This window comes from Ailuropoda melanoleuca, chromosome 5 (assembly GCF_002007445.2).
Source record: "Ailuropoda melanoleuca isolate Jingjing chromosome 5, ASM200744v2, whole genome shotgun sequence".
NCBI lineage: Eukaryota > Metazoa > Chordata > Mammalia > Carnivora > Ursidae > Ailuropoda > Ailuropoda melanoleuca.
The window spans coordinates 57,477,065-57,500,022 of record NC_048222.1 but is presented as its reverse complement, the minus strand read 5'-3'; the positions used below and the strand labels follow the sequence as shown (position 1 = coordinate 57,500,022).

General features: G+C 38.6%; 1 protein-coding gene across 2 annotated transcripts in view; it reads left to right on the top strand.

Annotated features, from left to right (window-relative positions):
• The first annotated feature begins 5,155 nt into the window (after positions 1 to 5,155).
• SLC12A1 (solute carrier family 12 member 1) overlaps positions 5,156 to 22,958 on the top strand; it is an 82,704-nt gene continuing 64,901 nt past the window's right edge. Inside the window, exons 1-4 of one of the 2 annotated variants that reach the window (XM_002917549.3) lie at positions 5,156 to 5,575; positions 16,170 to 16,304; positions 16,459 to 16,534; positions 22,326 to 22,421. In XM_002917549.3, the coding sequence (XP_002917595.1) occupies positions 5,156 to 5,575; positions 16,170 to 16,304; positions 16,459 to 16,534; positions 22,326 to 22,421 (727 nt within the window). Of the gene's footprint in view, positions 5,576 to 16,169; positions 16,305 to 16,458; positions 16,535 to 21,697; positions 21,794 to 22,325; positions 22,422 to 22,958 lie in introns of both variants that reach the window. The other variant, XM_002917551.3, reaches the window with a different exon arrangement.

Below are 22,958 nucleotides of genomic sequence, written 5' to 3'. Positions count from 1 at the left end.
ATGTGAAAGCAATTTGAAAACCATAAGACATTGTTGGAACATACCTTGCAATCTTTATTTTTATTTTATCTTTATTTTATATATTTATTACCCTCATTGGCAATAGAAATAGAGATTCTCAAACCTCAAGAAGCAATGGCTTCGTGTAAATTATTCCCTCTTCAATCTTCCTTCTCTTCATTTGATATACGAAAAGAGAGAATTATATTATTCTAAAATTCTTTCCAACTACAAAATTCTGACTCTTTATGATTACCAAATGGAGGAACACAGAGGATATAAATAAATACAAAAATATTTGTGTCACCAGAACACAAATCTGCCAAACATACCGAAAAAAAGAATGACTAATATTTACTGAGTTAGCACCAAATCGAGTGCTTTCCACTTATTATGTGACTTGATACCCATATGAATCCTTTGAGTTCAACACTACTATTTCCATTTTATTATCTTAATGTCACATTTGAAGAACTGAAGCTGAGAGACATTAAATAACTTCCCATGTTCATCGAGCTAGAGAGTGGTTGTGTTAGGAATAGAACGTGGGCAGTCTAATGTCAGAGACATTCTTTGTAAACATCATGTTATACTCCGAGATGCTATCCTCAACATTTCTGTACACCTTACAAATATGATTACTGCTCAAGTCTATGGCACTCCAAAACAAGCTGTCTCATTCCTGATACTTTCTATCTCCTAGAAGACTTAGAACACATCTGTGTTGGTCGTTACTCTTCTGGACCAAACCCACACCTCAAGGAGCTCTTTGAGCCCCAGTAGGTACAGAAGTGTCAGCCTGGGACACCTTATCGCCAGTTAGTAGTTTGGTCCAGGAACACCTCATTGAGCCAAGTCAGCTGGACACATTGAAAGATGTGTGTGCCCAGGACACTAGGCGTCTCCTTTGTGACCCAGGCTTCTAAAGTACTTGTTAAGATATACACCCAAGTATGAGATGCACCATTTGTCCCCCAGGGAAGACACCCAACAAAATCTTCCATTTTGGTGACTAGAACATAGTAAGGACAGATTTTACTTCAAAAAGAAGAAATACTCTAAAACCTAAAACACAAGAAAACTTCATGAAGTGTGAGCATTGTTTCTGAAAGTTCAACACTCACAAGCTTTTCAGGTATCATCAATTCCACCATAGTATTATTTTCAATCCCACTAAATGGAAATTCTCTTAACTGAAAGTGTTTCCATCCATGGCATTTATTCATGACCTATTGTTCACCTTAGACTTTTTGGAGGCAGCAGAGAGGAAAGAGTGGTCAGTGTCAGTAATTTCAAAGCCAAAAACAATATAAAAAATATGAAGAATGGTTACAGTATGGCTACATCATGGAAACTTCATGAAATGCTAATTCTCCTAGGAATGCCCAATGTGATAGTCAGATCATCCTCTAACTGCCCCTTCCTTAGAGCCCCATCAGGAATGACAAGAGGAAAAACAGAGGAGCATACTTACCCACATGTCTAAAAAGCCTAACTTGGGTTTACCTTTCAAGGCTGGATTATGGATGGTGTAATTTCATCCATATCCCCCAAACCATCTCCCATCTGCTCCAGAACGTCTGACTCCCCTTAATAGAGAACAAAGACTTTCATTTCACAGAGATAAAAGGCTTAGAATGAAAATGTCTGGTTGATGTAAGACCAAGACTAAAACTAACTCACATGTCACTGTAGTCAGGCAGGCAAGCAGCAAGGAAAAAGGAAATTGACCAATATAGGAGACATTCACAGTCTTTGGCAGAGGAAAAAGGTTAAGGAATAAATAAGTGGGCTCCTGAAAGAAGAAGGGGATTGAGGGAATGGTTGAAGGAAAAGGGGACTAGGTAACTGCCAGTGAGTTCACAGCTCCCATCCAGGGCCAGTGAATAGGGCTAGTTTTGAGTCCCAACCCCATCTTAGCTGTTCTAAGTAATAGCAACAGCCAGATGAATCTGAAATGAATTTGAATCGGAAAGGCATAATTCCTATGCCTCCATGTGGAGAATCAGAACCCTTTGTTGAACAGATAAATGCCTTGTACTTAAGAGCAAAGTGAGTTAGTGGTACATAGTTGTAATTCTGTCTCTATTTCTGAAACAACGTCATGACATTAGCCTGATTGATTAGCATGACATTTGCCTAAGAGCATCTAAGGGGTTTTATTTAGGTATCTGCAGACCCTTTTCTACAATCCAGCGTCTGTTCACCAACCTACCTTTTCTCCTATTTTAATAGGCATAGTACCTCTCCCAATCTCTAATGATTCACCCTGGAATCTTAGATGTGACTAAGTAAAAGTCATCAGTCAATTGTAAATATTTCCAAAATAGTAAAAGTGCTAACTACAAACCAGTACTGATCTAAATCCAACATACAAATTAACTAATTTAATCCCCTTGAGAAGTTGACAGCAAGGTAGGTAACATTGTTATCCACAACTGCATTTTACAGATGAGAAAGTCAAGGCACAGAGAGATTGATGAATTTGCCAGAGCTCACACAGGAAGTGGCACAGCTGGGATGTGAATTGAGTACGCAGACTTCAGAGTCTTGCTCCTAGCCACTGTGCCAAGCTACAACCGTGCTGCTCTGGCAGCTGGAAATCACTTGGATAGCTTCTTATAAAAGACAAGGAAGATTCATTCAGTCACCCTGATTGGAAACCAATGACAGAACTTGCACAGAGGAATTGTTTGTGCTGTCTTAATAATCACCACCTCACAGATTTGAACAAAACCTTACCCTCAACAAAACTAAAAAACAAAACTAGGGGCGCCTGGGTGGCACGGCGGTTGGGCGTCTGCCTTCGGCTCAGGGCGTGATCCCGGCGTTATGGGATCAAGCCCCACATCAGGCTCCTCTGCTACGAGCCTGCTTCTTCCTCCCCCTCCCCCTGCTTGTGTTCCCTCTCTCGCTGGCTGTCTCTATCTCTGTCTCTGTCGCATAAATTAAAAAAAAAAAAACCACTAAAAAAACTGGGTTTGATATCAATGTTTTGCCAGGTAGAGACAAAAAAGCCACTGGGAAACTTACCCACAGTCTCATTCTTACTTGAAACAGTTTTCCCAAGAGGTAGAAATATTTTCAATAAATCACTGATTCTGCATTCAATCTGCTCACTTCCCATGCAGAGAAGAATTAAGTTAATATCTACCATAAGCAAGATAAAATGATCTCAAATACCATTTTCTAGTTACAAAGTGTAGAAACGATCTCTGTTAGCCCAGATTTTGCTGTACATGCTAACAGTAGGAGGTCGCCCGCAATCCTGTGAAGACAATGGGATTCAATTTATTTAGCACCAAACAGCTGAAGCACTGCTTATATTTTGTTGGATGGTTACTGTTGAGCAATCCAACTCCCCTTATGAATTAAAGAAGCTTTATATGACTTCCTGTCTAAACGGATTAATGGTTTACTACTGGTTACTAGCTGAGGTAGTACTTAAGTTTCCTCAGAGCTAATGACTGGGCGTGCCCACAGTTTTATTCCACACCAATCACTGCTCAATCATCTCTTTCAAGGAAGATTCTAACCAATAAGAAGAAGCCTACGATTCTGGGCTGAAAGCTAAGTGCCCCATATATGCCTGGGTGTTGTTGAAACAGGTATCGCTTCCTGAGAAGAAGGCTCCTTCTTCTGGGGGTAAGTTAAACATTTCTGGGTGGGGAAAAAATCACACTTCATATTATGTCATAAAGTAGATTCTGAGGAGTGGAGTAAAGGCAAAGGATGTCAAGGACTATGATAAGGAGTGGTATATTCTATAAAAACTAAAGAGATGACAGCTTCACTTGCAAGTTGAAGTTAAGATTCTTTTTTTTTTTTTCGTTCAAAGAAATAGCCTAAGAACTTCAGGAGAGAGGCATGTTTTTGTCTGTATTTGTCTGTTTTTCTAAAAAGCCAAAATTTAACGCATCAGTAAAGAAATATTATTCTAATTAAAGAATATTCTAAGATGGGCTTGTGGATTATAAAGCGATTATATAGTCTATTTATCTCATGGTCATATATAAGCTTCTCAATAATTTGAGACTATTTCATTAAAGGGAATCAATAGGGCATGATTATTTTACCTAAATACAGCATACAACTTTATTAAGGACTGAGATTTATTTCCTTACCCTGAATATTCATATATTTTTAAAGATTCCATGATAGCATTTGTAAAACATACAAATGTATGGGCAAATGCAAGGCTAGTAGAAGATCCAAGAATTTACAGAGCTATCTTCTTCACAGGATTTTTTTTTTTAAAGATTTTATTTATTTATTCGACAGAGAGACAGCCAGAGAGAGAGGGAACACAAGCAGGGGGAGTGGGAGAGGAAGAAGCAGGCTCATAGCTGAAGAGCCTGATGTGGGGCTCGATCCTATAATGCCGGGATCACGCCCTGAGCAGAAGGCAGACGCTTAACCACTGTGCCACCCAGGCGCCCCGACACACAGGATGTATTTTTATAAACCAATAGCATGTATTTTTTAGAAGTTTTAAAATTATTTTTAAAGTTTTATAATCATCATATAATAAAGTCATCATTATCACATAATATGTATTCATATCAATAATAAAATACTTTGCAGTTTCAACATTTATTACCGTCAATGAACTGTATTTCAGACTAAGAATACTCTCATCAGCTCTTACTGTATTCAGTTGGTAGAGTTATATCTTTTCTAAAATCATATTAAATCCAACTGCACTGAGTCTAAGTAAATACTACAAACACAGATAACAGTTTAATGACTGCATTGAAAATTCTCTTTGCTGAAGCAGTTCCCCAGTTATTTATTATGGGGTTTAATTGCTCAGGTAACTAAAGTTCTTGGACAGGTAGTTTTTAATGAAACAAATTTAAAATTCTATGTCTTGTGACATAAAACTGTTCCCTACTTAAACGTATTTATATTTCTTGAAACAAGTTTACTTTTCTTTTTCAATGGCAGCTTTGAAGAACATTCTGAAGACTGCATAGGAGACAATGCATCAAGAATCCACTTATTGAGTCCTTCTAAAACAAAAGCCAGGAGCTCCCTAATGTAAACACGTAGTGTTGATTTTTGGGAGGAAAGACATAGATCAAAAAAAAAAAAAAAAAGGCAACCATAAAGTAGACAGCTTAGTCCAAAAAAAAAAAAAAATCCACTTTGGAAGATGTCTCTGAACAACTCTTCCACTGTATTTCTGGATTCAGTGCCCAGTAATAGCAATCGCTTTCAAGTTAATGTCATAAATGAGAGCCATGAAAGCAGCGCAGCTGTGGATAACAATGCTGACCCTCCACATTATGAGGAAACCTCTTTTGGGGATGAAACCCAGAACAGATTCAGAATCAGCTTTAGGCCCGGGAATCGGGAGTGCTATGACAATTTCCTCCAAAATGGAGAAAACGCTAAAACAGATGCCAGTTTTCATGCTTATGATTCTCACACAAATACATACTACCTACAAACCTTTGGCCACAACACCGTGGATGCCGTTCCCAAGATTGAGTACTATCGCAACGCGGGTAGCATCAGCGGGCCCAAGGTCAACCGACCCAGCCTGCTTGATATTCACGAGCAACTTGCAAAGGTAAGTTTCCAGGCACAGGCAAGTATCCTCCCTTACTCCTTCAGGTGATCTCCTGCTCTTTAACAATGCTCTGAATGTCACAGTGTCTGGTGGAGAGGTCTATTCCGAACCACCCTTCTTCCTGACACGACTGTCCCTAGTTCCCAATAACTAGAAAATACACACGAATGTTCACAGGCTGAGCACAGAGAATGAAAGAATTAGCTCTGAAAGTTATGCAATTTGTTGTATCTTGTTTACAGCTATCGGCTATTCAATGCACACTTGGTTAAACATGTCAAGCTAAATACTAAGCTGGTTTTACCTTGCTATTAATGTCTCCACTACAGTTGTAAAAAAAGAAAAACTCATGGGCGCTCGCTGTAGTTAATACTGTAGTGCCAGCCTTTAGAGCACATGGGTATTTTATATTCTTTAAAGACAGAGCAAAGATTCATAAGATTCAGCATTTTATCCTTTCCTGTTCAAAACTTTTCCTGAGGCTCCTGAATGCACTTAAGCATGTAAAAGTAACTAAATTAAATTTAAGTACAGAAGCAACAGACGTGACTAAACTTTTCATTATTTAAGGAATATAGCCAGGGTTCCCAAATCTGCTAGAAGCATGAGGCAGCACTTCTTCTAATCTCGAAGCACATCAGTTATAAACTCAGTAGATTTGCTCTCCTACACCTTGCTCCGAAATAGGTTGAAGCACTTTATCTTCCTACTCTTCTGGAACACAGTTTGGAATGAATATCATTCTTTATTGTTATAACTACTTGATTAAAAAAATAATTAGCTGTCACATATCCGAATGTAGTTTACTTTTTTTTTTAAGATTTTATTTATTTATTCGACAGAGATAGAGACAGCCAGCGAGAGAGGGAACACAAGCGGGGGAGTGGGAGAGGAAGAAGCAGGCTCCTAGCGGAGGAGCCTGATGTGGGTCTCGATCCCATAACGCCGGGATCACGCCCTGAGCCGAAGGCAGACGCTTAACCGCTGTGCCACCCAGGAGCCCCTGAATGTAGTTTACTTTTGCTCAAGTTTTGAGGTAAAAGAAAAAATTGACTCAAACAATTCTTTTCATATTCATTCATTCAACATTTTTTTTTAATCAAATAATTACCCACTCTGGGGAGTCTAGGAATATTGCTCTCAAGAAAGATGCTAATTAAGGTTAAAATTCCCCTTTAGTTTCTGTTCATTCTTCTTTCCACAAGGATACCCATCTCTAAAACTTACTCCCCTTGGCTACACAGAGTCCCTGACTCTGCATCCTACCACCAGAGACTGAGAGACTTCCTGAAGGGAGCCTATGCTGTGAACTCTGTGCCCTTCTCCCTTCTCCCCACCAAGCCTTACTTGTCCCAGGTACCATATTGGCAACACTCCACTGAAGGGCTGGTTTCTTTAGAGGTATAAGATTTAGACTTTATCTGGGATATTTGACGTTTTCATCAGAAGAAGTTAGCAATGTGACAATGTGAGAAAAAATTGGCAGCCCCCATTAAGAATTTTGAGATGAGGGTTGATTTGAAGCTCCTGAAATCAGACTGAAGTGTCGCTTTCCTTTGCGTAGGAAAGAGGAAAGAAGAAAAGAGAAAGGGGAGAAGGAAAAAGGGAGAAGTTGGTTGCGAGAAGAGAGCACAAGTTTTCAAGATATGGGAAGAGCAGAAAAAGAAATTTAGGGCATTATAAAGAGATTTCATTTTATTCTGAAGAAGTAAAACGAGCCTAAGTTCTCTTTAAAAAGACCTGAAATTCTCTCCCACCATAACCAACCTCATGACACATGATAATTTTTAAAGCTGCATCCTTCATAAAATTGCCATCAAAATTTAAATATTCTCGTTCACATTCCTCCCCCAATTTACAACAAAACAAAATAAAACTCTAATTCCGTTAAAAAGGAAATGGAGCAAACTCACATTGTTCTTTGGACTAACGTTGAGAGAAATATAGCTTATTTACAATTCCCAAAGCCACAGTTTATGTGAATCTTTACATTAGGGAAGAAAGACTCTCAGGGAACAATGGTCAGGTTGGTTGTTCAAAAGCCATCTGAATGAACGTGGGAGAAATGCAGTAGCTGTGTTTGACAGGTTGCACAGCTGTTCGCCATATCACGTTCTTTTTGAAAAGATCAAATGAGACAAAGGACTTAACTTTGACTTCCAGCACTTTCTTCTCAGCTACAAAGGAATAGCAAATTAAATAGTTTAAAAATTAAGTTTAGGCCTGGGATGCTTGGGTGGCACAGTCCATTAAGCATCAGACTCGGTTTAGGCTCGGGTCCTGATCTCAGGATCATGAGACTGAACCTGGGTTAGACTCTGCACTCGGCACAGAACCTGCTTGAGATTCCCTCTCCCTCTCCCTCTGCCCCTCCTGCTGGTGCTCTCTCTCTTTAAAATAAATAAATAAATCTTAAAAAAAAATATATTAGGTTTAGGCCCAATGCCCTGAATAATCATTCTGAATGAATAAGTATAGTAATAAGGCACTCTTTTTATGAATTTGACCCTTACTGACCAAGATACTTCATCTTGCTTAAATCGTACAGAAATAGCCATATGGCCAAACTGGGAGCAGGATTCAAAAACAACTATGGAATCCACATTCTAGTACTGTTAAAATTGTAGGGCCCAGTTCACCTCTCCACGTGTTCTACTTCTGTGCTCACCTTCACTATCAGACATGAACAATGCAGGCCTTCTTCAATTCATCTCTTTCTTCCTTGTCAGTGAATTTGATTCTATTTCCCCTGCTTAAAAGCATAAAAGATGAAGACGTATAGTGGAAAGTAGCTATGCTGCTCCCTCCTTGCGGTCCTTGACATTTTTATGGTGGTCCCTCAAACTACAACTAGGAACGATCAACAGAGCAAACATGGTATATAAGAATACTCAGACACATCACAGATTTCGTATGCAAAAAATTATACATGATAATGTTTACTCAAACAATTTAAAAGTGGGAAGCAATTGACATAGTACAAGTGACATTTTTTTGTATCCATGATTCTAATGCTTTAAAAAGCCACATAGGAATGATACATTCACACTACATGACAGAACATATTTAGATAGAAACTATTTGGAGTCTGTGCAAATCCCGGTTATAACTTCCAGCTCAGAAAAAAAAAAAAATTACACAAAAAGGTTTTCCTAATAGTTGAAATAAAAAATAGGTTTGAAAGACATTATTTCAAATCTCTACCTTAACTGAAACTCTAGGAGTGATACATATTGACAAAATTTGTAATCCCAATGATTTGAGATTGTAGTTGAAGAAATCTTTTCATTTTCTGTGTGTTAAAGAGCTAAATGCCTATGTGGGTGGCTATGAATTATGGATTTCCAAAAACTCTAGTCAAAAGCAGGAAAATAATGACTCCATCCTTTATTTTCTCTGCAATATTATACAAGCTACATAACTTCAACTGATATTGTACGATGTTTGTGAATACTAGAGTTTATATGCATGTAAAGTCTAGTACATTGCCTACAATGGTTAGCAACTCAATAAATGGTGGTTGATGATGATGGTAATTTTTATATTAGCTGATTTTTATTTAAAAAAGTAAAATATACACTGATAAAATATTTCACAAGCACTAAAAAATGTATAATGAAATGTCTCTTGTCTAATATAGATTTTCAGTTATTCTCTGTAGGACAATCATTACTGGCAGTTTCTTATAAATCCTCCCAGAAATTTTCTATGCCTATACAAACATACAAATAGATCTATAAGTATCTATATTCCTATCTATGTAATTATTAGTCGGGAGTTTTTTTCAAACACATATTGAAACATACTTTACACATTGTCCTGCCCTCCACTGTTTTCACTAAATAATATACATTGGAGTTCTTTCCAATTCAAAACATGTATAATGATTGTTGGACATCTGGCAAAGATTAATCTAGTATTTTTACTTTGCAAAAATAATTCTACTTTTAGTGTCCAGTATAATCCTGTGGCCACCTTTTTATACACAGTTCCTAACTACAGGGCTAACCAAAATGAAACTCCTTTTCAGCCTTACCAACCACCATTGTTGTTAGCGTTTCAGAAAAATATAATAATATAGAAATCAGGAAAATATATAGCCTTTCTATCAAAGTCAGCATTCTCATATCATTGAAATAAACTGTCTGTGAAGAGTATAAAATAATATAAAAACTAAGATTATTTTTAAGGAAACCAACCATTTACAAACTCAAAACAAAAACAATGGAATGACTTCACATTGGGGCTATTAGGCTGTTATCAACAAAAAGTAATTTGTGAATAAAAACCAATACACACACTCTGGTGTAAAAACAAACTTTTTATTGAGAGTTTTTTATGTATCAGGCGGAGCGCTTACACTTGGCAAATTCTCATTCAATCCTTAGAACAACCCTTCAGGGTAGGTACTGTTATTGCTATTTTATAGATAGCAAAGATTTTATAAAATCGTATGGATCCTTTAGAAGAGAAAACAAAAACTGAAGTCAATACTCTCCCAAGGTCAAGAAGCCAAGGTCATGTGTCAAATAAGCTGAACCCACATCTGCATGACTCTAGAGTCCATGTGCTGTATCAGTACTTTCCATCCTCAGTCTGCTCTCCCACAGCATTTTGCCTTAGCTCACTTGAAAGCTACAGGAAATAGTGGAATTCAGGCTCAAAGAAGAAATTGCATCTCAGTTGCGATGGGCAGAACAGGAGATTCCGTTTCCTTTCTTGGGGTCTGTGCCAAAAGATCGTGTTGCTTCTCCTACAGAATTAATTGTAGGTCTCAATCATTTTCATTGTCATCATCAAAGGCATTTATTAGTCTTTTGTTTATAAGAACTGCTGTATAAAGTGAGTTAAAGAGATCTGACCTCTACTCTCCAGAATTTTATTTTATATGTCAAATGGCATTGTTATGGGTAGAAATAAAGGACATGTAGTCAAATATGCAAACATTAAACCACATAAACCAATGTATAAATGCTTATATTCTGTAAAAAGACAAATAAAAATGTACAAATGCATTCTCTAGAAAATAACATTTTTTCTACCGTGCTTTGAAGTTCAAATCTGGAACTTTAGCACTCAAATTGGGGGTATCCTAAGTTAGAAATATCATCAAGCCAAATAAAATAGACACGAAAATTGAGGCAATAAATTTCTTGAAGGTCAGTAAGGACCAGTGGCCACTCCTAAAATATTTGTTGGAGTGAAAATCTGCAACTAAAGACTCATTCTATTTGCCAGAAGTTTTAGTTGTAGTCTTTAGTACTTAGTGAGTAGAGTAGGAGTTCCCTTGAAGTATATGTGGAAAATAATAATCTTTTGGTTTTATTTTCTTATGCTGTTTATTACACACATAGCTTCCTTTTGGCCTCAGTTATTAAAAATATAAGTCAATGTGTGTGTGAGCTATGTGTTTTCAGATACAGTAAAATTACTGTGATTGTAAATTGTGACCATTGATAGTAATTTAGAGGCACGGTTTATAGAAACTTTTAAAACAAGGGGAAAAAAACTCTCATTTTCGTAATTTAAAATACTCCCTTTGGGGTGCCTGGGTGGTACAGCGGTTAAGCATCTGCCTTCGGCTCAGGGCGTTATCCCGGTGTTCTGGGATCGAGCCCCACATCAAGCTCCTCCGCTATGAGCCTGCTTCTTCCTCTCTCACTCCCCCTGCTTGTGTTCCCTCCCTCGCTGGCTGTCTCTCTCTCTGTCAAATAAATAAAATCTTTAAAAAAAAAAATACTCCCCTTTATAGCAAAGGGCTGGTAAAGTACGACCATAATAACATTGATCAATAAGGTATAGACATGTGATTAGACTCGTGCTTTTCATTCTGAAATGAACCTTAGGAATGCTCTGATTCTTACTGGGATTGGTTTAAAAAAAAAAAAAATCCCAGGGTTGAAGAGCTCAAAGTAGAATAATATTGGCCATACGTTGATAATTGTTGAAGCTGAGTGATAGGCACATGAGAGCTATTTATTCTCCCTACTACACCATATATTTGAATATTTCAATAATAAAAGAAAGTTTAAAACAACTGAGAGGGAATCATATAGTCCTAAATATTTATGGATCTATTTCTCAATGATGGGCCATCCAGAGATTAAAGGGTGAAACCTAAAAACATGTGTTGTAGCAAATATTACCTAGTTAGAATTCGAAGAATAAATATATTTATTTCTTTCTTCTTTGATGACAGCTAGAAAGGTATTTGTCATTTTTCTGGGGTCTGAAAAATCACACATTTTACATTAAATAAAAAAATTTATGTGATTGAAGCCTCATTAGTTTATCAATCTTGAAGGGGAGAAATGGCCTGCTTTCTTTCTTTTTCTTTCTTTCTTTCTTTCTTTCTTTCTTTCTTTCTTTCTTTCTTTCTTTCTTTCTTTCTAATGCACTTCATTTTACCTTCTCCGAATACTTAATGCACAGGTAAAACTTTTGGTAAATAAATAATCATTCCCTAAAGCTATGCAATTTAAAATGCATTTACGAAAGGTGGTGGGTCATCATTTATGGTAATGGAGTGTGAACAAACAAATTAATTCAAACTATGAAGGAAAAAACTGGTTTCAGGCAGCAATCATGAAACTTTTAGTCTTTGAGACTTTGGTCTCAAGAACATGTTCCCGCCAGAAGCCTGCCAGCCACCAGGTAGAGCTCACAGCCATCAAGGGCCCACAGACCCTTGACCCAAAGTCTTTTCAATACTTTGATGATAAGTTGACTTTATAATTGCTGTATGGGCTTACAAAGGAGGCATTTATTAAAGAGCGAAACCAAGTTTTGCTTTGCCATGTTAGAAGAGAAGATGACAAACATAGAAAAATGATTTTGCCTTAGAGTAAATTACTTCAAAGTAAGATTTTCAGAAAACCCATTGGATTTCTCCTCCTTGGCAGTATCCAGGAAAGGTTAAGTAACTTGCTGGAGGACACACCCTGAATTAATTGCATAGCTGAAACCAGATTCCAAGTCTCCTAGTTTATATGGTACAGTGATTTTTCAGCTCCTGTAAGACAGGAAGCAATGGAAATGGCTTCTGCGCTTACAACTTTACTACAGTCCTTTATAGTCAAGAGAAGAAATACACATTTAAAGGTTTTTTCCCCTCTATGGCATAAATACATGAAAAACTTAGAAACTCTAGCAGGTTGAGCATTTTCACCTAAGAAAGAGTTGAACATCCTACATTGATTCTATTTTTGAATAGTTTAAAAAAATTATTGCCTTCCTAACTTCCACATATGATGAGTTCCCTGACATGCCCTCATGGAATATTCCTTTTGCTTCATATTGTGATGTCCTAGTAATAAATTGAAGAACTGTTAAACTGTGCCCAGAAAAGCATCTACCAGATAGAAATGTCCATTTAAGGGGAAATTTTAAATATCTTATTCACCCTTTAGCCTATTTTGTAAGATTTTTTTTTTTTAAACAATCATTGGCATTCTCATTAATCCAGATGTAAGGGTCACAGTTACCTCCGGAGTTCAGCCAGGAGCAAAGCAATTTCCTGGACCAAACCCTCAAGTTCAGGTTTAATCAGAAAACAGAGGTTTTATTCCCAAGATTGCCTTTAAAAAGCAAGTGACTAGGGCTCTGTCTCACGGGAGCCCCAATTAACTGAGGAAAAGGAAATTGCCTTCTCCCTGAATGAGTAGCTGCTGATAGTCTGGCCATGAGTTCTTGATTAACTAGAATATTGACAATTTTAAAAGGTTTTTTCAAATCAAGTCAAATAAATGAATTTCTTAACCAAATAATCTCTTCAACATTCATGGGCATTTTAACACATTCCTCAATTCTGTGTTCTCATTGATTTTCTAGTTATGGAAAATGAAGTTACATCTGAATCACTCAGCTGCCCTATGAGTATAGAATCCTTTCAGAGAAAAAAAAAAAGAATTTTTAATCGCCTGGAGAAAAACCTCAAATGTTTCATCCATCTGTAATTGACTACAATGTATAGACAGGTGCTCTCCAATGTGAGAGCCCCAGCCACATGACACTCTTGAGCCCTTGAAATATGGCTAGTGCAAATTGAGATGTGCTATCAGTGTAAACTACACACCAGATCTCAAAGACATAGTGTGAAGAAAAAAAAAAGTATAATATCTCATTAATATTTTTATTGATTTCATGTTGAAATAATATTTTATAGAAGTCTACTAAGTAAAATATGTCATTAAATATATGATTAAAACAGTCCATAATCGGGTTCCTCCTCCAAGGTGGGATGCCACTATAGGTAATGAATTATTGCAATTAAGAATACGGGGGCGCCTGGGTGGCACAGCGGTTAAGCGTCTGCCTTCAGCTCAGGGCGTGATCCCGGTGTTATGGGATCGAGCCCCACATCAGGCTCCTCTGCTGTGAGCCTGCTTCTTCCTCTCCTGCTTGTGTTCCCTCTCTCGCTAGCTGTCTCTTTCTCTGTCGAATAAATAAATAAAATCTTTAAAAAAAAATACGATATTGTACAAAAGTTAAGTACATTTTTAAAATTTAAGGGTCCAAATCTGAACCCAAGTTATTTTATTAATTTCCTTTTACTTTTTTAAAAGGAGCTACTGGAAATTTTTGAATTACATACATGACTTGCATCTCTAGCTGGTATCTATAACCAGTTTCTGCCCTGCTCATTCAGCCTCAATTTCTGTGGACTTTGTTTATCCGTATCTTAACATTGATGTGAACATACGATGTCAGCTTTCAATTATTTGTGCAAATAGGGACTGAGGATACTTAGAATTAAGATATTCTTCACATAATTGAAGACTATATTTTAACTATTAATTTCACTCAGTTTTACCCCCAGTGCTTTAGGAAAATAGTTAAATGATCGGACTTGAGATTCATTCTCTTTCCACTCCCTTTTTCAATGTGGGTTACACAGAGGAAACAATGAGAAATGAAATACCCACTAGGGATGGAAGAGAAAAGAAATAGGAGGCAAGAATGGATAAGGAACGAGGTCATCTGTTCTTAAGTGGTAGAGATCAGGTGGCCTGCAAATCCACTTTATGGATTCAATACTATTCTTTGATGACCTGCTGTATGGTAGGCTCTTGGTCGGCATTGAGGAGAAGTAGCCCTCATCCTCCAGTTGATACACCACGACTTACCACATTGAATTGCACTGGTTACCCAAGTGTCATACTAGTCTGGAAAAAAACCTTGTGGGCAAACAGTTGGAAGAAATCCTTATTTACATAGAGAGGTAGAACATGGAGACAAGAAGTCAGTCACTTGGAGCAAACAGCCCAAATCAGAATCAGCTTACAGTGGGTATGCTAATGATACATCAAAGCCCAAGGAAGCAATAAACCTTGAGCATAGCAAGGACAAGAACTTTGATCACCTTCAAATAAAGTCCTTTTAATAAATACCGAATACTTATTTCCCACCAGTCCCATTTTAGAGGGGAAAAATTTGTCCTTGTCCGAGCCTTCTTAGCTAGTAATGTGGGAACACAATATCCCAGCCTTAAACCAATTTAGACCACTTAAATAGAATAAAGTTGTTCTTTAATCATGATAATTAAGTGCTGAATCTAAAAGACGTCCCCAGTGGTTTCCACCCCTTACTGGAAAAGAGTGTTTTGGGGGAACTCAGTGGGTAACTCAGTCTAACCATTAGAGTCAGGTAGGTGCCAGATGGGCTAAATTAAGTTGGTGCATCTGAAATTATTCAAAGTCCTATCTACAAAAGAAATTAGAGTTGCTCTTAACTGGAGAGAAACAGAGCTATTTCCTTCCCCCATTAAATTAAGATTATCCTACTGACAAGGAAGGTCTTCAAAATCAGGTCACAAAAAACCACTAACAAAGCTTTTGACATTTTTTATACAACTTACTTCTTATTTCTACTCAGCCTACCTTTTTAGTAGTCAGTCATTCATGAGACTTCCTACCCTCTGTACAATACTACCAGCACATCCAGCAATTTTCAGGCAAAGACATATCGAATCTGAAAGAAACGTAATCTATAGGAATAGCATTCTTGTCGCCAGATAGTATCTTTAAATCTTTTTAGAACTGTAACCCTTTTCTTCTTGTTTTTAAAGAAAGCGCTTCTCCATGTTCTTTCATTCAATCTTCTTAAAGATGATGATTAGAGAAGTTTCATTATCATTATTTGAAATGAATAAAGTGAAGCCCAGGGAGGTTATTGGAAAGAAGTCCAGTTAGTCCACATCAATGACATTAACCTCTTACCACGTCTCAAAGACCCCCATTCACTTTGATAGGCTTTCCACCCTGCCTTTACTTTCTTTTTCTCTCCTTTGTTTTTTTTTTGTATTCTAAATGTACCCAAATCTAACCGATTTCTTTTAGGTAATATTTTCACCAGTAGAGGAACTGCCCAAGCTCCTTTACCACCCTAGCAGTCTTGCTGGGCCTGAAATCACTCACAAAACGAACCCATCAGCTCCCCGGAGCAAAAAAATAATTACCTTATTCAAAGGCTAGAAGATGTTTCTTTTTTTTTTAGTGTGTCTAAAATTTGATGTCAATTGTTTTGATTTGCCTTTGAAAGTTTTATGGGTCCCTGTGTTGACCAAATATTGTTTTTACTACCTGTAAAAATGCAGAACATAGCCGTGGCGCCTGGTTCGGCTGACAGGGTCGCTAACGGTGATGGGATGCCTGGAGATGAAGAAGCTGAACCCAAGGAAGGGGAGGATAAAGCCGGTGCCGTGAAGTTTGGATGGGTGAAAGGTGTGCTGGTGAGAAAGCTCCTATGTTTCCAAATGGAATCCGTCCGTTCAGAGTCCTCGCGCACTCGTGTTAGCAAAGCCTGGAGAGCAGAGTTACGGAGAGGGCTGGGTTTTGTCCCATTGTCATGTCTCACGTCCCTTTCAATGCTCCGTCAACCCACAGGTAAGATGCATGCTGAACATCTGGGGTGTGATGCTGTTCATTCGCCTGTCCTGGATCGTTGGAGAGGCTGGAATTGGTAAGCGTGTTTCCCCACGCCCTGTCTATAGTTTTCAATGTCAACGATAAACTCCATAAGCAACTTGTTTTGACCATTAATGCTGAAGGTGAGATGAAGGTCACAGAAATAATCTGCCCTCCGGCTCTTTTACTTTGCCTCTTTGACAGTGTTTGTCAGAGAGGAAAGGTGAGGCGTTAACTTGTGGGAGACTGGAATTTTCCAGCTCGCTAGGTAACCAGATAAATGCTCAAGCAAATATTTCTATCTTTTCATTGCATTTTAGATGTACAGAAATATAGATAGATATATATTCATATATAAATATGAACATATGAATATATACGAATAGTACTATTCATATTTGGGGACATACTGACATTTGTGCATCCCCCCTTATGATTATTGGCAAAATTTCGCTCAACAAAAATAGCTTGTGGGGAAAGTGGTAACAATGTGACTGGACTAATGCTGAATGAGTTGAACATTTTCCAAAGAGAATAATTGTGTTACTTTCACGTACCGGTGGTAAGAAAACAAAGGTTAATAAAATATTGCCAGATAGAGGCTTAAAAATAATAGATAAAATGACTAAGATAACATATATAACTATTACTAATTTTTCTAATGGAAAATGCATGATGTTGCAGTTATTTTGAGTGATTATTTGATGTTTTTAAAGATGATATTTTATTTAAGATATCATTTCCTGTGGCAAACCTTTCCTTTATCGAGAGTATATTGGCAAAATTTATATGAAAAATCTATTTGAATTTTATCAAAGTGCCTGATTTAATGTGATCAAAATTAATGATGTTCTACTCTATATACGGGAAATACATGATAGATCCACTTTCGGAGAAGACCTTATAAATCATTAGTATCAAGAACGTAGAGGTTCAGATGTGCTCTTAGATACTGCTCCAGAATGTATCTCAATTCACATTTAAAGGTACTTGGTGATTATTTATTGCCTTTGCCCCTCAAAACATATGCAGCATCACCAGAAGACTAACTTGCAACAAGAAAGGCTGATCTGTAAATTCAAACAGGGGAACCAGTTCCCATAGTTTGTCCACGTTTGTCCACGTTTCCTGTTTGGCAACTGCTGGGTTGTTGACAAAAGGCTGCTTGCCAGCTTTATGATGCGTATCAAATGAATGCTCATAGCCGCAGGGTCCAAAATAAGTATATGCTGTTCCATGGAAAATCTGCATCTTAATATTGCCAAGTGTTTGCTCTAGGGTTTCATGCAAAATTAGTTTTTTAAGGGCAGTTTAGTAACTTATTGAGATCATCAAGCAACATTACTTTGTTTGGAGGTGTGAATGTAGCCAAGGGCAAGAGTAATTCTTTCTAATGCAACTTATTTAACATCCATGTGTTTGGGCAATAATCTGAACTTTAATCAGATCTTACATTATTCTTCTCAGGTTCGTGCTTATTGCAAAATCGCAAAATACGAAGACCCCTATCTTCTGCTAAGCCACATTATACTTTCAGACATCAGTATTGTTTTAATAAGGACGTTTTATTTAAGTAGTCATACCCTACTTTCAATGGGTGTCTAGCGGGTTTTCCTTTGAATGAAGGTTGGTTTGTCGCTATTGTTTTAGTTCTCAGAAAGCAGCCTTTAGTGAGTTGTAGAAACTTATTACCACCCTTGCTCAGTTTTACTGGCCTTTGCTGTGAACTTAAAGCTAAATGAGTTAAGTCACCTTCTGGGTCCTATTTGGAGTCCCCTTATTGGGTAAGAAAAGAAGCAAATCCAAGTAGTTTCTCCCTGTTGTGCGGATAGTTTGGGGAAAAAACCTGAATACACTTTCAAGAGGAGATCCTGGGAACAAAGCCAGGAGGAAGCTGGAACCATGAGTCACAGTAGCTACAGCCCTTGGGTAACCATTCTAAGGCTGTGAGTTTGGGCTATTTTTTTCCCCAAAAGCAAATGGTAGAATAAGCCACTAATGCCATTGACTTGTCCTTCTCTGTCTCGGAGACTTTGGCTGGGGCAAGATAGTTTCTAATAAACATTAGGCATGGAAGAAGGGTATGAAACAGGTATGACCTAAAGCAAGTCATTTACACTCCATGAGTTTCATTTTCTCAACTGAAAATGAAGGAGCTGGATTGTTTCCCAATCAATTCTTTGAAGATAAAGGTAAAGAACCTTGCTGTCTAGGCAGACACAAACTGAGATAGGCTAGGACTGGTGCAGTAGTCTTCAGACTGTGGGGTACCTAAGAATGACCTGGGAAGTTGGTGACAAAACCACAGAGTCCTAGCATTCACTTTGAAAGATTCCAACTCAGTGGGTCTGGGCATTTTTAATAAACACTTCAGGTCTTTCCCGAAGTAGGTGGTTCAAGAACCTTGCTTGGAGAAAACTATAAACTAAATGTTCTCGAAGCTGCCTCTTACCCTGGGATTTTATGTTTGATTATGAGAGAAAAGCAAATCTCTTGCTGTTTAAATGTATAAAAACTTCGTCCCAGGATTTCAAATGGTTTACAGAAATATATATGATGCAAAAGAACAAATAATTGTTGGGAAAAAAGAAGCAAAGGGAAAATAAGGGTAGGGAAATAATCAGAGTAGGTTTAATGTCCTGAAACGCAAACTGTATGGTTCTGTATAGTTCCTGGGATGAGCTAAACATTTGACATCGAATGTCCTCAAAACAAAATCAGAAGCGAAATAGTGTGCAAAAGAGGAAATTACCTGTAAGGGTGCAAAGAACTAAGGCCACATGGTGACGTAGACGTGATGTTCACCACAGGATGCCTGCAATAGATGCGAAGAATTTAGTGCAACTTTTTCTTACAACACCAAACTTTAAGTGTCTGTAGGGACTGAAGCACTACGGTCCAAGTTTCGTCTCATGCCTACATTTAGCCTCTTCCTACTGCCCTTCAAACTGTAAAATAGCCTCGAGACTTCTTTTAGAGCCAGGATACAGCTGGGAGCATCAAGAGAGGTAGCCTCCAGTGCCTTGTTTCCATTTCTGTCTGTCCTTCCTCTCCTTCCACTTCCCCTTCTCCCAGGGCATGGCCAGAGAGATCACAGCCTCTCGTGGACGACTACTGTTCTAATTATCCCTGGAACAAGAGAGCCTGCCAACAACAGTTATGAAGCATCTACTTGATCTGGGGGAGCACACCAAACAGACCCAGGGGAGACCATTCTGGCTACAGCCAGGGTGATTTCAGTGCTTGTGACCCCAAGCTTCTTTCTGTAACACTGACAACAGACAGCCTAACAAGAGAAAAACGATCGGAAGCTTATTAACTTTACACATCATGTATACACCTGAGAAGACTCGGTGATGAGTGATTCAAAGGAGTGGGCTTACGCAGCATTTTAACAAGAGAACAAGACTTTTTTAGAAAAGTCACAAGACAAAAGGAAAGGACTGAGTTTCTAGGCTGGCAGATCGCGGAAAGGCAGACTAACGTGGGGGGACTAACAGAAAAGAAGTAAAGTGTGTCGTGTAGGTTCCTGTGGTGTGACTCCAGCTGATAACGGTCTAGAGTTGGCTCTGATGATTAACTTCTGTCCTTCCTGGTATAGAGGAAAGTGGAGCCACTTTACGAACTTATGTCTAGTTTTTAGGCAAATAGGGGGAAGTATCTCCTTTTTTTTCCTGTTGCCTGTAGCTCACACTAATTTTTCTACTAAAGTGGTACATTTTGGGTGGCAGATTCTAGCCTGCAGTATCCTCCTGACTGTGTTTCCTGAAGCTGAAAGCAGCCTTGCCTTTCTCTGAATTCCAGGTTATCACTTTCTCCCTCCTAGAATCATTGACCTTCTGCCCTGTAGAATCCTCGAGGGCAGCTTTTTTCATTTCGTTTTATTTGTTCCTTGCATTTCTCTTGCTACCTGACACCTGGCTGGATGTATAGTAGGCTTTCAATAAACAACAACGCTTATAACTATTGTGGACATGGACCAAAATGCAGGGCCACTCCCTGTGTACCCGCGTTCTACTCACTATGCTAGCCACTTTACACATGTATTCTTTCTAATTCCATTGCCATTTTTGGCTCAGAGAATAAGTAATTTGCCAGAGGTCACGTAGCCAATAAATGAATGTAGTTCCATTTGATTCTTCCCACTTTACGTACCTACCAGATGAACAATTTGTTATATTGTATGTCATTTTCCACTCCCACACAACCAAATGGTCATAAAAAGATATTTACATGGAAGGATGAACATTTACTCTCCGGTTATATGAGCCACTTGGAATTGTATGGGCCAATTATTATGTTTGTAGGTGTCTAGAACAGCATAAAAAATGGGGTTCCCATTGAATTTTGACCAGCCATCGTTCAGTTGTGGGAAATTCTCACTGCACATCTTAGCTATTCGGTTTCTAGGATCTGTGCTGCTAAAGGCAGAAAACTTCAAAGCTGAGCAGTTACTCTGGTGATTTCCAGGTCAACTTGTTAATTCCAATGTGGTCCTTTGGTGATTACCCTAGATTTGCCGGCTTTTATGTAAACGATCTAATGGATTGTTCCACTGTTTAACTGCCTTTATTTTTCCTCTCTCAATTGAGGTCTTGGTGTGATTATCATCGGCTTAGCCGTGACAGTGACTGGTATCACTGGTTTATCCACCTCTGCTATTGCCACAAATGGATATGTCAGAGGAGGTAATTAAACTTGTGACCCGCACGATCGTTTGTAAGGTAAAGACAACACAGGCTGGTAGTTCACCACTGACCTTTCTGGAGTGCTTTCAAAGGTAATCCAAGTTGGTTCCTTTTTTTCTCCTCCAGGCAAGAGAGATGCAAGAAAAATGGGGAAGAATTTAACCTTTGTCAAACCCCCAACTTTCTCATGCAGGTTCCTCTCAAGCAAGAGAGAAGGTCAAATGTCATGTTTTCTCTTTTCACAGCCAGGGTAGTTTCTCTCCCAGGACACCCGCCTAAGTCAACTTTTCCTTTCCAGGGCCGCATTTTAGATTGTGTTTACTTTTGGAAACCGTCCTTCATCATAATGAGCAGGCCTCGGACTTGATCTTTATGCCAGGCAAACCTGTTTCTCCCAAGCACAGAGCAACCCCACTGGGGCCCAAGGCATGGACGTGAAAACTTAAATCAGGGGCAGTATAGTTTGCAGCAATAGGGAGTCCAAGTAAGAAAAGTAAAACGTACTATCTTTTATCTTTCATTGCTAACAGGTCTTGGAGTTCTCATAATTCTTCTTTCCACCATGGTAACTTCTATTACTGGGTTGTCAACGTCTGCAATAGCGACTAACGGGTTTGTTCGTGGAGGTAACATTTCTAAGATACCTAATGCCCTCATCGCTTGCCACGGGTAGGAAAAGCTTTTATATACTTCTTTTTGACTGGAGCAAGCAGGCAGCCCCCTGTTCTTGACGCCTGGTAAACTGTGTAAGTGAGCCGAATGCAGAAGGAAACCGCAGGTACCGTGAGTTCAGTCCTGTTCCGCGCCGCTCAGCTGTGGGATCGCCTCTAATGGCCATCTCGGGCACATGGCAGCTCATGGTTTGCAGGTGTTCACATTCCTCCGGGGAATGTTTCTTTTTCAGGCCAGTCTGCAAGCCCCTTGCTGGTGTCTCTGGGGAAATAATTCCTGGACGTGGCTTCAGTTTTAAAGTTTAGTACATTTCAGGTGTGTTTCCGAGACCTTCATGGACTGGGATCTTTTAGAACATTTCAGGTTTTTCATGGGGAGACTGACCCTTCTGTGACAAGACTCAGACTGCTGCCTCCTCGGCCTCCTCAAGGGCTGGTGACTTCTTGAAGTACCGGAGCCAAACACCTTTCTTGGGGGATTTTGCAGGTCTCGGAGTCATCATCATTGGCCTGAGTGTGGTGGTGACAACACTCACAGGTATTTCTATGTCCGCTATTTGCACAAACGGAGTAGTAAGAGGAGGTAAGTCGGTTCATTTACTTATGACTACAGGCTTGGGTTACAGAGTAATGTCTATAGTTGGTTTAATATGGGAAGTAAAATTTGCATATTCATGACTAGTCCCCAAAGCCTTAAAGCAAAATGAACTAACCCAAATTTAAACATCAAGGCAAAATTCTCTCAATTAAAATTAAGCGATCTCCAGAAGGTTTTCTTTGACCTGTTTCCTGTGATTAAACATGTTTATGGAGAGTGACCAGGTGTCTAGAAAGAAGGCATAAATAATTAAAGTAAAATATATGGTTTCTTTTTGCCTTGGCTGGGCCCTGCTGGCCCTCTCCCAGGCCCACTCAGCACCCCAGCTGACATTTCCCACTTAGTAAGCCCTCAGAGTTCACCCCAACACGATGTTCCCAGTGGCCCACAGGCCTGAGAAGATCCTTTAAAAGAAAATAGAAACAACTAAACAGAACAAAGAATAACTTTTAAATCATCCAGGAATAAGCAGGCCTAGGCTGAAAATGGAGAGGGTGAGGTTTATCATTGTTGCTCCAATTC